This window comes from Geotrypetes seraphini, chromosome 3, assembly GCF_902459505.1.
Source record: "Geotrypetes seraphini chromosome 3, aGeoSer1.1, whole genome shotgun sequence".
NCBI lineage: Eukaryota > Metazoa > Chordata > Amphibia > Gymnophiona > Dermophiidae > Geotrypetes > Geotrypetes seraphini.
In genome coordinates, this window is record NC_047086.1 from 14245447 (window position 1) to 14259615 (window position 14169).

The 14169-nt window shown below is 43.4% G+C and overlaps 1 protein-coding gene across 2 annotated transcripts in view; it reads left to right on the top strand.

Annotated features, from left to right (window-relative positions):
• PREP (prolyl endopeptidase) overlaps positions 1-14169 on the top strand; it is a 265867-nt gene that overhangs the window by 112522 nt on the left and 139176 nt on the right. For both annotated transcript variants that reach the window (XR_004538731.1, XM_033936788.1), the window contains exon 8: positions 6658-6849. Coding sequence is in view for 1 of the 2 variants with exons in the window: in XM_033936788.1 (XP_033792679.1) it covers positions 6658-6849 (192 nt within the window). In the remaining variant the exon portion in view is untranslated. The remainder of the gene's footprint in view (positions 1-6657; positions 6850-14169) is intronic.

Here is a 14169-nt window from a genome sequence, read left to right on the forward strand (position 1 = left end):
TTACTAAGGTAGAATTCAATCAGCATTTTATATTATCTATTCACATTTGGTATTAAGTAAACTACAAGATAAAAGAGATGCAGTGCCAATTTACTGATCAGAAACCTTTTCAAGTCATGCTGGGAATCCATGATAAGGTCTTACATTTCCAAAGGAATGAATTTTTTTTAATGTTTTGCAGGGTTTTCTCACTCTGAAATATGTTAATTATTGCTGACATATGCTAATAATGTGCAGATGTTTAAATCGACCTTTTAGCTGCCAGTAAAATTTCCCATCAATCCTATTACAGGAGCAAATTTTAATTGTAGTGGGACATCGCTGCACTGAAACCGCATATGTAGAATAAATATTTCAGCTAGTAATGTAGATATTGGCAAACCAACTTGGTAGCGTTATGAGGAAGTGGAGAAGCTCGTTCTAGAAAAGCACCTTTAATTCCAGACCAAACAGACTGCTTGTATAGTGTCCGTGCAAACGGATGCCAAAGCTGGGAGATGCCTTTTTATCAGCTTGACATTTGATTCAGTAAATGTCAGTCTGCTAACATGAAAGTGGTTCTGATCTCGAAGGCTTCCTTTGACCAGCGACATCTAAAGGAATGTGCTGTAAGGAGGAAAAAAAAAAAAAATGCTTAGCTTAGCTTGCATTGGTGAAGGAGAGCAACAGGTCATGTTGGCAAAAGGTGCTTACTGGACCAAAATTAAATGAGCAGCACGAGATCAGGCAGTGTTATGGATGTTTTTTTCTTCTTGAAAAAAATATTGGTAAAAAATGTTTTCTGCATTATCAAATTATATAAATACAACACACAAAACGCATGTTTTCTTTAAATACTAGCAATATGTGTACTGCTCAGTTTTGGTGCGTGTGCTTTTGGGTGGCACACGCACACATATCCCTAACCATATATACTCGAATATAAACCAAGAATTTTGGGGTAAAAAAATAGCCCAAAAACGGGGAATCTCGATTTGTATTTGAGTCTTGAACTTTCTTGCTTCCTCCCTCTCTCTCTCTACAAAGATTATATCCCCCCAGCCGCCCGCTAACCAGCACTTCTGTTTCCGACCCCGTCTGATCGGCACTTCAGTCCTACCACCTCTCTACCCGTTAATTGTTTTCATCCCTGCCTGACGTGCACTTCAGTGCTACCACCTGCCCACCCTATGGCCAGCACATCTGTCCCTCCCCTCCCCGCTGACCAGCACTGTTCTTACCAGCACAGTTCCTTTTCTGAATGAAGCTGTGGCCAATGCTGTTTGTTGGGCCGGAGCAGGGCCTTGAGCATCTCTGCATGCTGAAGGCCTCTTCTTTCCTTTCCGAGATTCTCGAAGACATTAGGAACCGGCAGGCCTTGATCATGCACAACACACAGTATTGACCTCAGCTTCAGACCGGAAAAGAACAGTGCTGGTCAGCCAGGGGGAGGAACAGATGTGCCGGTCATCAGGTGGGGAGGTGGTAGGCCTGAAGTGCCATTCGGACAGGGGCGGGAACAGAAGTGCTGGTTAAGAAGGGGATGTAATCTTCAAGGAGAGGGTATTTTGATTTATATTATTAGCAAACATATAGAAGGGAAAAGGGTATAGAGGGTTGGGATCTGGGCTTAAAGTATTGAACTATGCAGAATAATTATTGTCTTTGTTAACGCATGTCATTTTAGTATTTACCGTATTTCCCCATATAAAGGCCGTGGCCTCTATATGGGTTTTGCAAGCTGGCACAGTGGGTGCAGCTTGCAAAACTGGGGTGGCCTATACAATTTTTTAAAAAAATTCTCCCCCCCTTACCTCCCTCACTGGACAGTCAGGAATCGCTGTATCCTCGAATTGCGGCCAGCGGTGCAGGGTAGGAGGGATCTTTTCGATGTCCAGCCCTGCGCTGCTTCCTGCATGCCTTTACCATCAGTTCTCGTGAGTCCTGTGAGAACTGATGGCAAAGGCACGCAGGAAGCAGCGTGGGGCCGGGCTGGAGATCGAAAAGATCTCTCCTGGCCTGCACCGCTGGCCACGATTCGAGGAGCAGCGATTCCAGCGAGGGAGGTAAAGGGGAGGGGGAATGATTTTTAAAAACTGTATAGGCTGCCCCAGTTACTGGTAGATAAACCAATGGGGCGACTTATCTACCAGTTTTGAAACTTGTATAGGCATTTTTTGTGCCCTTTACACTGGGGCGGCCTATATGCGGGGAAATATGGTATCTGCTAGTATTGTGGTTATTCTTATATTTATTGTATTTATTATATACTGTAATATTTATAAATTAAGTACCATGTTGCTTGATTTTATCTTTATGATTTGTGACTTTTATGTCTTAGGGCTCCTTTTACTAAGCTGCGATAGCGTTTTTAGCGCATGCAGGATTTTAGCGCGTGCTAAACCCGCGCTACGCGGCTAGAACTAACGCCAGCTCAATACTGGCGTTAAGGTCTAGCGCATGCGGCAATTCAGCACGCGCTAAAACCGCTATCGCAGCTTAGTAAAAGGAGCCCTAAGTCTTTGGTGTGGTGTTATTTACAAAAACTTTTCTCTTTCCACCTTTAAAATTTTAGTTGAAAACAGCTGCTTTGCTTGCATGTGTTGAAAGGTGATATTTAAAGTTCCAAATGAGGAAATTCTTCTGTTCTGAGTTTCCTATCATAGTGGTCTATTTTAATACAGGTTCTCGTTGACTTACGACCACAATTGGTTCCCACTGACAGGTCGCAAGTTGATCTGGACATAAGTTGGCCTATGTTAATACAGTATGAGGAGCATAATCGAAAGGAACGTCTAAGTCCATTTTAGTCTAAGCCGCAAGTCATCCAAAGTAAAAAAAACAGCCTAGGACACATTTTCGAAAAATACATCTAAAATTTTTTTTGTTTCAAAAATCGTCTAACTATTCGTCCTGCTGATCTGATCGTCCAAGCCGCTAAATCATCTATCTTTATACCACATTTTCGTCCACCTTTTCATCCAAGTCAAAAATGCCTAGAACAAGCTCTCTTGGACGTGGGAGGGGTCTGCAGAGTGATTGACTGAACACTCAGACATGACACCTAAATAGTGGGGTACCTTACAGGGCACTGCTGTGAACTTCACAAAAAGGGTGCCATGTCTTCTCACTACAGCTCCCCAAACCACCTCCAGAATCCCCTAGACCCACTTATCTACCACCCTAATAGCCCTTATGGATGCAGGAGCCACTTATGTGCCTGTAAAAAAGGGTTTTGGGGGATGTATAGAGGAGTGCACATGTTTAAGTATCAATACAGTGATTACAGAGGCTTATGGGCATAAGTCCTACTCTCCATGAGTCCCTAACCCACCCTCAAGATGACTTACGCCGCCTCTGTACTGGACGACTAGGCTTTCCTAAGCCAGGCTGCCAGGTGATGCTGGGCTGGAGGCTGAATTTTAAAGGTGTGATTATGATTTTTATGGGGGGGGGGGCTGGTGATCACTGGGGTAATGTGTGGGGGTCTGAATTATGTGTTTGCAGTGCTTATTTGGTGACTTTAGGTGGGTTTTTGTGACTTAGACCATGTTTTAAATGGTCTAAGTCAGTTTTCTTCAACCACCGGTCCGTGGACCGGTGCCGGTCCGCAGAAAATTTCTGCCGGTCTGCGCAGGGCCAGCGAGATCGAGTCGGCAGTTAAATTTCCTGTCGACTGCGGTACATAGAAACATAGAAGATGACGGCAGAAAAGAGTTACAGCCCATCAAGTCTGCCCACTCTGCTTACCCACCCCCTGTCTATGCCCTAATGACCCAATTTTCTTATCTTGACCCTCGTAGGGATCCCACATGGGTATCCCATTTATTCTTAAAGTCTGGCACGCTGTCTGCCTCGATCACCTGCACTGGAAGCTTCTTCCAATGATCAACCACTCTCTCTGTGAAGAAATACTTTCTGGTGTCGCCATGAAATTTTCCGCCCCTGAGTTTGAGCGGGTGCCCTCTTGTGGCCGAGGGTCCCTTGAGAAAGAAAATATCATCTTCCACTTCGACACGTCCCGTAAGGTACTTAAATGTGTTGGAAGGCTGCTGTTCCTCCCAGCCTCGGGCGATCAAGACAGGTTGCCGACGTCAGGGCCTTCCCTCTGTGAGTCTCGCCTGTTCGGAAACAGGAAGTTGAAACAAAATAGGTGGGACTCAGAGAGGGAAGGCCCCAATGTCGGCATCCTGTCTTGATCGCCGCCCCTGCTGAGTCGCCGAAGAGGGCCGCAGGGAAGGTGCAGGTGGAAGGGAGAGAGCTGCAGGTACAGGTGTAGGTGGAGGGAGATGGTCAGCGTGATCCTGGGGAGCCTTCGACAGTGGCTGTCTCCCCTCCCAGTAGCTCTCGTACTTGCCAGGGCAGTGATTCACCGGCAACTTCCTCTTTCCTCAGAGGCGGCAATGGACCCAAGGCTGCCTAAGTAAATCGCTGCTGCAGGCAAGTACTGAGAGGTGCTGGAAGGGGAGGAAGCCACTATTGGAGGCTGGGAAGCTGCTGGATAAAGGAAGAGCTGCTACTGTACCTGGAGGGAGGCAGAAGGAGAGATGCTGCTGGGAGGGGAAGAGGGAAAGGGATGGGAAGAGAGCTACTGTTGGATAGGGGGAAGAGGGAAGGAAGAAGGAAAAAAAGGAAGGAAACAGCTGGCAGGGAGATTAGAGGAGGGAAAGGGGTCAGGGTGGAATGGAGAGATCAGATGAGGGAAAGGGGAGAGAGAGGAATGAGAAAGTAGAGAGAGATTGATGCTGGAAAGGAGGTCAGCAGAGAAATGAGAGAGGGATAAAGATGCTAGATCTGGTGTAGGAGAGATAAAAATGAAGAAAGCAGTGAAGCTGGAATGAATGATGTAAAAAGGAGAGGGAAGGCAAAGGCTGGATGGAAAGGGGAGAGGAGTCTAGAAAGAAGTCTGATACATATGGAAGGGGGAGAGGGCAGACAGTGGATGGAATGGGCAGATGCTGGATTGAAGAGACAGGGCAGACGCTGGAAGGAAAAGAGTGAAAAGAAGATGAAAGCAGAAACCAGAGACAACAAAAGGTAGAAAAAAATAATTTTATTTCTACTTTGTCATTAGAATATAGAAGATTTGAAATATATATCCTGCTAGAGACATAACTGGGGACTGCAAAGCCCAGGCAGTACTTCTTTAGCTTCCATCTGGCTTAGGGCTCTCTCGGACCAGGGGGCACTCCCCTAACACTGTTCCTGTCATGTGTGACTGCAGTATTCTGTTAGCATGATATTTCTGTGTAGCATTCTGTAATAACTTGGCTTGTTCAGTTTTCTTGATAGTAGAGAGGATATATGTGAAGGGGAGGGGAGACAGGGGTTTTGTTGGTCCTTGCTCTGTATATTTATATTTATAAAATGACAATTGTATAGAATATTGTTTCTTTTTATACTTTAATAAAATATGTTCAAAATAAAATCATAACTAAGGCTTCTGCAGATGGGATCAGATGGTTTGTGGGGACCGAGCTTGCAGAGACGGGGCGGAAATGTGTTTTTTAAATTTCAGTTTTAGTAGTTTGCTGGTCCACAAAATAATTCTTTTTTTTCTGCCGGTCCATGGGTGTAAAAAGGTTGAAAAACACTGGTCTAAGTCACAACATCCAAGTTTGTCAATCCTGGGCTGTATAACTTTCGGTTATACAATGCTGTATGACCGAAGTCTAAGCCGGCCCACGTCCCGCCCAACTCCCACACTCATCACTCCCCGTTTAGCGATGGTCGTTCAGCGGCACTATGGAGGCCTAGGTCATTAGAAATACATCCAAAACCTGTGTTTATTATCGGCACTTGGACGTCTTTCGTTTATGATCATTCAGGTGCTGACTTAGGCCAGTTTTAGGACGTTTTTCTCTTTCGATTATGAGCCCCTATGTGTATCACACACAAAAATAAGGCAATACCCTCTTTTTATCAAACTAACTTAGTATTGTGCAGGATTGGTGGAGTTAAATAATTTTTAAAACTAACTATACTAACTATTTTTTACCCCTCCCCGCGTACCTTTCCCTGGTGGTCCAGCGTGTATCCTGCACTGAGTCCCTCCTGCCGATGTCAGAAGCCAGCAGTGCACCCGGGCCGGCACATGCAGGAGCAAGCTTTTGGAGCTCCTGCCCGGCCCCAAGCGGCTTTCTGAATGGCTGCCGCAAGAACCGCAAGTCCCGTGAGAACTGGCGGCAGTGTTTCAGTGAGCAGGGCGGGGCGGGAGTTCCAAAATCTCACTCCTGCACGTGCCAGCCCGGGTGTGCTGCTTGCTTCTGACCGCTGACATCAGCAGGAGGGGCTCAGTGTGGGATACACCGCTGGACCACCAGGGAAAAGGTACGCGGGGAGGGATAAAAAATAGTATGGGCTGGGATGGGAGAGGGAAAGGCGTCGTAAAGTCAAGCAGTCATAAGTTGCATAGGTCGTAATTCGAGGACCTGTATATCGATAACCTTGATGTAGTGCTTATAAAATTAAAATACTTCTTTTATTAGTAAATGAGCAGAAAGATCCCAGGTGACGGTGAGATGAATTGAATTGTACCATACAGTAATATGATTTCTTTGGTCAAATCCCTGTGTTTCAATTGCAGTCTTATACTACATAAATATTATTTTGCAGTGCCTCTCCGACAACAACAATGAAACCTGAAAGGATTTCATAAAGTTTGTCTTTTTTCTCCAGGAATTCTTCCATGGCAAAAATTAATAGACAATTTTGAGGCAGAATATGAATATATCACTAATGAGGAAGCCATATTCACTTTTAAGACCAACCTCCATGCACCCAACTATCGACTAGTCAACATTGACTTCTGTGACCCAGATGAATCGAAGTGGAAAGTGCTTGTCTGTGAACATGAGAAAGACGTTCTAGGTAAGCTGAAATTGTGCATTTAGGATCTGAAAGTCCCTTAATATTGATTAGGACAAGAACTGGAAACTGTCAAACTCTGGCCTTGATCACACATGCAGAACACAGATAAATGCTATGCAAGTACAGGACCACAAACTAAAAGTACAGTGGTACCTCGGTTTACGAGTGCACCGGTTTGTGAGTGTTTTTCAAGATGAGCAAAACATTCACAAAATCGGCGCCTCAGAAACCGAGCTTGCCTCGATTTGCGAGCAGCACCCCCCGCGATCCGGCATCCCCCTGCTTGCGTCACACACACACACCCCCGCCGCGATGTGAAATCCCCCAGTATCTACCCGAACACGCTGCTTACCCCCATCTGGGCACCAGCACCAACGCACAGAACATGCCAGTGCCCGAAGATCTGCGTCCTCTTCTTTGCTGGGCCTTGAGCATTTGCGCGTGCTCAAGGCCTTCGAGTTCACGCTCTCTCCGAGAATCTCGGAGAGAGCGTGAACTCGAAGCCTTGAGCATGCGCAGATGCTCAAGGCCCAGCAAAGAAGAGGGCGCAGATCTTCCGGCACCAGCATGTCTTGTGTGTCGGTGCCGGTGGCCAGATGGGGGTAAGCAGCGTGCTCGGGTGGGTGCTGGGGGATTTCAGATCATGGCGGGGGGGGGGGGGGTGACGCAAGCGGGGGAATGCCGGATCACAGGGGGGAATGTGCCGGATCGCAAGGAGGGGGAGCCTTCGGGGGGAGCAATGCCGGTTCTCGGGGGGTGTAGAGCAGCGCTGCTGGCCTCGGGGGTGGGGGTGGGTGGGAACGTATCAAGCGAGTTTCCCTTAGTTCCTATGGGGAAACTCGCTTTGATATACGATTATTTTGGTTTACAAGCATGCTTCTGGAATGAATTATGCTCGTAAACCAAGATACCACTGTACTAATATACACAAATGAAACACTAAGATGACTCTGGATGCAGTACAATACCAGAGAAATAGAGAGAAATGCATTTCTTCCTAAACAGTGCAAAATATAGCTAGCAAATATAAATTCTTAAAACTGGTATTTCAATCACTAACCCCCTCTTCTATTAAACTGCGCTAGCAGTTTTTAGCGTGATGAGGCGCGCTGAATGGCCCATGCTGCTCCCAAAGCTCATAGAATTCAGCCATTCAGCGCGGCCCTCTGCGCTACAAATCTGCTAGCGCAGTTTAATAGAAGAGGAGCTAAATTGAAAATAAAATCATTTTTCCTGGTGATTTTATTTTTCTAATCATCTTTTCCCAGTCTCTGGTTGCACTTCCTTCTCTCTGTGTTCTTAACTCTGTTTCCAGGACCTTCTTATTCATTTGCTGTTTTTATCGCTGCCTTTACTTTCTGCCCTACATCCATACACTTCTCCCTCCGGATTCGCGGGGGATAGTTGCAGAACCGAACTGCAAATGGTGAAATACCGCGAATATCTTCTGGTCCAGCTCTGACCCACCCCCGCTTCTCTCCTGCCTTCCCCCCAGCATCCCGGCCTTACCTGGTGATCTAGGCGGGCTTTTGGGGCAGGAGCGATCTTCCTACGCTCCTGCTCCGTGCAGCTCGCCAATAGGAAATAGCTGCCGTGAGTTCCCATAGTCTCTCAAGACTACGACGAGAACTCCCCACAGCCATTTCCTATTGGCGATCTGCACGGGGCAGGAGCGTAGGAAGATCGCTCCTGCCCCGAAAACCCGCTAGACCACCAGGTAAGGCCGGGACGCCGGGGGGAAGGCTAAACTGTGGGGAGGGTTTCTTTTTTCCCCCTCCCCAAAAAATCACGAATATGTGAAATCGCGATTGCTGAAACCGTGAATGGGGAGGGGGAAGTGTATTTCGTTTCCAGCTCTAACAGGGAACGTGTATCCAATTCTGGAATTCAGTAAAGCTTTTTAGTTAAATAGAGAAAAACTGACTATAATGTAAAGCTGGTCTCAAGAGAGTAATCCTATATTCATATGTTACGCTCAGAGATATGAAACTCCAGAAGAGGGGAAGGTAACCCCCTCTTGTGTTTAAGAGTTTACCAGCCAGTCATAGCGAAATTCATATTAAAGGATACTCTCTGAGACTTGGAATTCAATTTGTATTTTTTAACTTCTTTTCAATATATAATTCCGTTGTCTAAAGTTTTATACTTTAAAGTTTGCATATAAAAGATCACTGGAATACTGGATAAACTTCACTTATCTTTTGCAAAATGTTCTAGGGGGTCCCAACGTGGCCCCGTTTTGACATCTGCTTCAGGAGACCCAATTGAAGACTTGCATAATTCTCAATCCGATGTAGAATGTTAACAAATATTTAAATGTCCATGATTCTTGATATTATCTGCAATGCAAAGTGTGATATCAAAAACCACATATGCTGTGTGCACTATACACTTTCAACCACACTGCTATGTGTCTTTACAACATTTCTTTAGCTAAACATGTGAGAGGAAGCGCATAAAATATCACAGAAAGAAGATGAAAGGCAAAAATATGTGAAAAGGTACAAGAAGCAGGAAAAGCTGTCAGAAAAGCAAAGATGCAAATGGAAGAAAAAATAGCCGATATGGTAAAATTGGGGGAAAAAATGTTTTTTTAGATATGTGGTGATAGGAAGAAGTGACAAAATGGCATAGTGAGACTCAAGGGTGAAGGGGACAAATATCAGAAATTGATAAGGATAAGGCTGAAATGCACCGGTGTTGTTTTTGACAGACACTGGTTACAGAATCCAGCTTTTAGGCGAAGGACTGGCTCCTCCTTCTCCTAAAAGCCCTTCTGTTGGACGTTTGTGGCTTAGGCTTTTTTTTGTTTCATTATGGCTAAAAAGTGTAGACGTCGTGTTGGTGTACTTTTAGACGTAGTAGAGATTGGGCATTTAGGCAGAGGAAGGCCATAATCAAAACAAGGGCGTTTGGTTTGGTTATGGACACTTTCCCTGCTTCTACTTTGAACGTTTAAGGACTTAGGCCAAAAAGGGACTTAGACGCTTTTTTTGATTATGCCCCTCCACGTGTATAATCTATGTTTTTTCCACTTATTTAAAGTGTTTTAAAATGAAGAAAGATTATTTTAAAAAAAAAGCCCCACTTTTTTGAAACTGCTTTCAACTCTTAACTCCCCCTCACTGCTGTCAGATACCTAGACCCACTATAATCTCCCCAACCCTGAAATGTCCTGTCTAAATTAGATTGTAAGCTCTTCTGAGCAGGGACTGTCTATTGTGTGTTAGATTGTACAGCGCAGCGTACGCCTTTCAGCGCTATGGAAATAATAAATAGTAGTAATATGCAACATTTAACTCACTGAACATCAAAATAATTTAAAATTCACTATGAAGACAAATTAGTAAAACAATTTGATAGCTAACTATACAATGTCATAAAATCTAACATTAGTCTTTTTTTATCGCCGGCTGCGGCAACATTAGCTCCGACGCTCATAGGATACGTTCTGTGAGTGTCGGAGCTAATACGGCTGTGTCCAGCAATAAATAAACCTAACGCGGCTTCGTCAAAGAGGGAGAGGGGGTTAAAAGAATCAAAACTAGATACTGGAGACCACCTTAAAAACTATTTTTATTTGTTTTTGTGTTGCTAAATAGTTTTTTCCTATGCATGCCTCCCCAGGAATAGTATTCAAGACAGCTTAAAACTATTCATTTCATATTTAATATTAATAATTTATTCTTATATGCCACCAAACCATGAATGGTTCTAGGCGGTTCACAGCAGATAAGGGAATATAAAGTTTAAAAAGATACATCAGTTTCTAGAATGTACATAATACATGTTGCATTTAAAAAGCATTAGGAAGCTTGGGTTACAAATCTGTGTCTTTAATAGTTTTCTAAAAGAATAATAGGATGAGACTCCTGGCGTTCATTTTGGCTGCCTTAAGGGGTCAGTATACCTCCACTTAGGTAATCTCCTCAAAATACCAACCAAGAATACAGATCCCTGAAATGGAATGTAATCTTATTTGTAATATTACCTAGAAATGTCCAGTCATCTTACTATCCAATTGCAAGTTCTTCTGGAAATTATCCAGCTATCTTACCTCTTCTGTAACAAAAAAAACCCCAAAAACTATTGTAACGTCACTGGAAATGTCCAGTCAGCTCTTTTGTAATCCGCCTTGAACTGCAAGGTATAGGCGGAATAGAAGTCATTAATGTAATGTAATATAATATTCAGTATGATCTGATCATCCAGAAATGGCTCCTGGCTGATTAAATCACCTGTTCAGGGCTAGCTTGTTGGGGGGGTGGGGGGGGGGGGGAGTTTCAGCAGCAGTTAGCTGGTTATTTTTGGGTGGCGTCACCACTTGGCCAGTTTGTTTTTGTTTGTTTTTTTAACTTTTATATCGTTATATTTAATTTATCTTTCCTTTTGACAGTGGAGTTCCTTTCTTTTTAAATTTCTAAACCGCTCTGCTGTTATTGCGAAAGGCTGCCTAGGCTGATATTCAGAACTTAACCCGCCAGGTTACCTGTATAAAGTCAGTCCTCTCGCCTTCCAAGCAGGGATATGGAACAACACCCTGAGCGACCTAATCCTGAATTCACCAACATTCAGAAAATCACTAAAAACACACTTATTCAACAAATTTGTCTGAACCTCCAAAAGGGTTCTTCTTGCACGTTCCCCCTCCCACCCCCTATGTTGCCCACTTACCCCTTCCCAATTCCAACCGATGTTAACTCGCTGTTATCAGCGCCTCTTATTGTACACTGTCTCGAACTGAAAGATAAGACGGGATATAAATAAAGCAATTATTATTATTATCTCTATGCGATAACCTATATCTGGTTAAGTGCTAAATATTTGCACTTAAAACAACCGCATTAGCCAGCTCCTCTAACCCAGAAATTTAGGACTCCTTTTACAAAGCCGCACTAGGGCCTTAATGTGCGGAATAGCACGCGCTAGCCGCTACCGCCTCCTTTTGAGCAGGCGGTAGATTTTTGGCTAGTGCACGCTAATCCGGTGGTAAAAGGAGCCCTTAGTGCCTGTGCCTGGACCTGGCCCAGCATTGAATTTCAGGGTTTAGTGCTGGCAGCGGTCAGCAAAACACTGGCTGAATATCAGTAACAGAGAAAATGACAGCAGATAAAAGACCTACGTGGTCTATCCAGTCCACCCAACAATCGCATTCATTATCAATGCAATGTTGAACCAACACTCAAGTATTTATTCATTTAACTTGCCAAGGTTCTCCGCTATCGCCTACCTTATTCAACATCTACATTTCCCCTTTAGGACATTTATTACAGAGTTTAAATGTAAAATTTTATATATATGCAGATGACATTTCTATTTTAATCCCTCTAAATAATTTTACCACTGAAATTTTAAACCAGATATCTTCTATTACGGCTCAGATAGAACTGAAACTCAATACGGAAAAGACCAAACTTTTCTTGGCTAGTCCCATCGACAAAATAACAAACTCATTGCTTCATCTTAATGGTCATGACTACCCGATTATTAAATCTATCAAAATTCTGGGAGTCACACTAGACCAGGGGTCTCAAAGTCCCTCCTTGAGGGCCGCAATCCAGTCGGGTTTTCAGGATTTCCCCAATGAATATGCATGAGATCTACGTGCATGGACTGCTTTCAATCCAGATATCTTATAATCTATAATCCTCTACCACACCATGAAAAGTACATGAATCACTGTTATGTAATTCTCTCGATAATGTCCAGATCTCTTCTAATTTGTAATCCGCCTAGAACCACAAGGCACAGGCGGAATAGAAATCACTAATATAATGTAATGTAATATTCATTGGGGAAATCCTGAAAACCTGACTGGATTGCGGCCCTCAAGGAGGGACTTTGAGATCCCTGCACTAGACCTACATTTAACACCAACAGAACACACGAACTTAGTGGTACAAAAATGCTTTTTTACATTGTGGAAATTAAGAAGCATAAAAAAATATTTTAATCCTTTATCGTTCAGACTATTGGTGCAGGCATTAGTTTTATCTATTTTAGACTATTGTAACATCTTCTATTTAGGAGCACCCAAAAAAATTCTAAGGAAATTAAGGATAATTCAGAATACAGCTGTTCGATTGATTTTTTATTTCAAAAAGAACGACCATATTAGTCCATATTATCGTTTACTTCATTGACTGCCTTTGGAGGCAAGAGTATTATTCAAATTTTCCTGTATCTGCTTTAAGCTGATATCGGGATTGTCTCCAGCTTACCTTTTTCCTCATTTTGTGTTGCATAGACCATCAAGAGAAACTTCTGCTTATTTGCTTATCCAAAAATTAATGGGTGTTAGATATAAGACCTTCTTTAGATAGGACCCTAGCATTTCAAGCTGGTAGGCAACAATCTTGGTTAGGTAAATATATTCAGCAAGCTATGTTATCCTGTTGCAGTTTTCGGAAATTAATTAAGACCACTTTGTTTGATAAGTTTATTATTTAGTGAGTTTTATTATTGAAATTCTATTTTACAAATATTTGTATTTTTCAGTGTATTATTGTATTTCGCTGATTGTCCAGCTCTTCTTAGTGTAAACCACCTAGAACTTTTGGTTATGGCGGTGTAAAAGAATAAAGTTATTATTATTATTATTTTTATAAGATGTTCTTCCTTCTCCTCCGCGATAGGCATGATACGAATGCGGTATAACATACGCATGCTTGCCATATAGGGGACACAGACCGTAGAAGTCCGTCTGGCATCGGCCACATTGCCTCCAGTGGTGAAGTCACCATGAAAGCTAACTTCAGCCTGTCCCAAATTGTCTTGTCATATATGTGACAAAGACCGTAAAGGCTTAAACTAGCCTTCCCCTCTCCACGCGGCATCCACTATTCAGGCAAACTGGGAAAATCCCTTCTCTTCAAAATCACAGGTCTTTGGAACGACCTCACCACCCCGCTGCGGAACCTGAGCTCCCTTCAGTTATTCCGCAAACAACTGAAAACCTGGCTTTTCAGCAAATTGTAGCTCTATCCTTCCCCCCTTTCTCTCCCCCCTTCTACACATAAGTTCATGTAATCCTTTTTCTTCTTCTCTACCCACTATTTTAAGTTCTTGTAAACCGTGTCGAGCTCCATTCTCAAGGAGATGATGCGGTATATAAACTTAAGGTTTAGATTAGATTTAGGTTAGATTAGGTTAGATTAGATTAGATTTAGGTTAGATTAGATTAGATTAGGTTAGATTAGGTTTAGATGTGCGTCCACATCTGGAATACTGCGTTCAGTATTGGTCGCCGCACCTCAAGAAGGACATGGCGGTACTTGAGAGAGTCCAAAGGAGAGCAACGAAACTGGTAAAAGGGCTGGA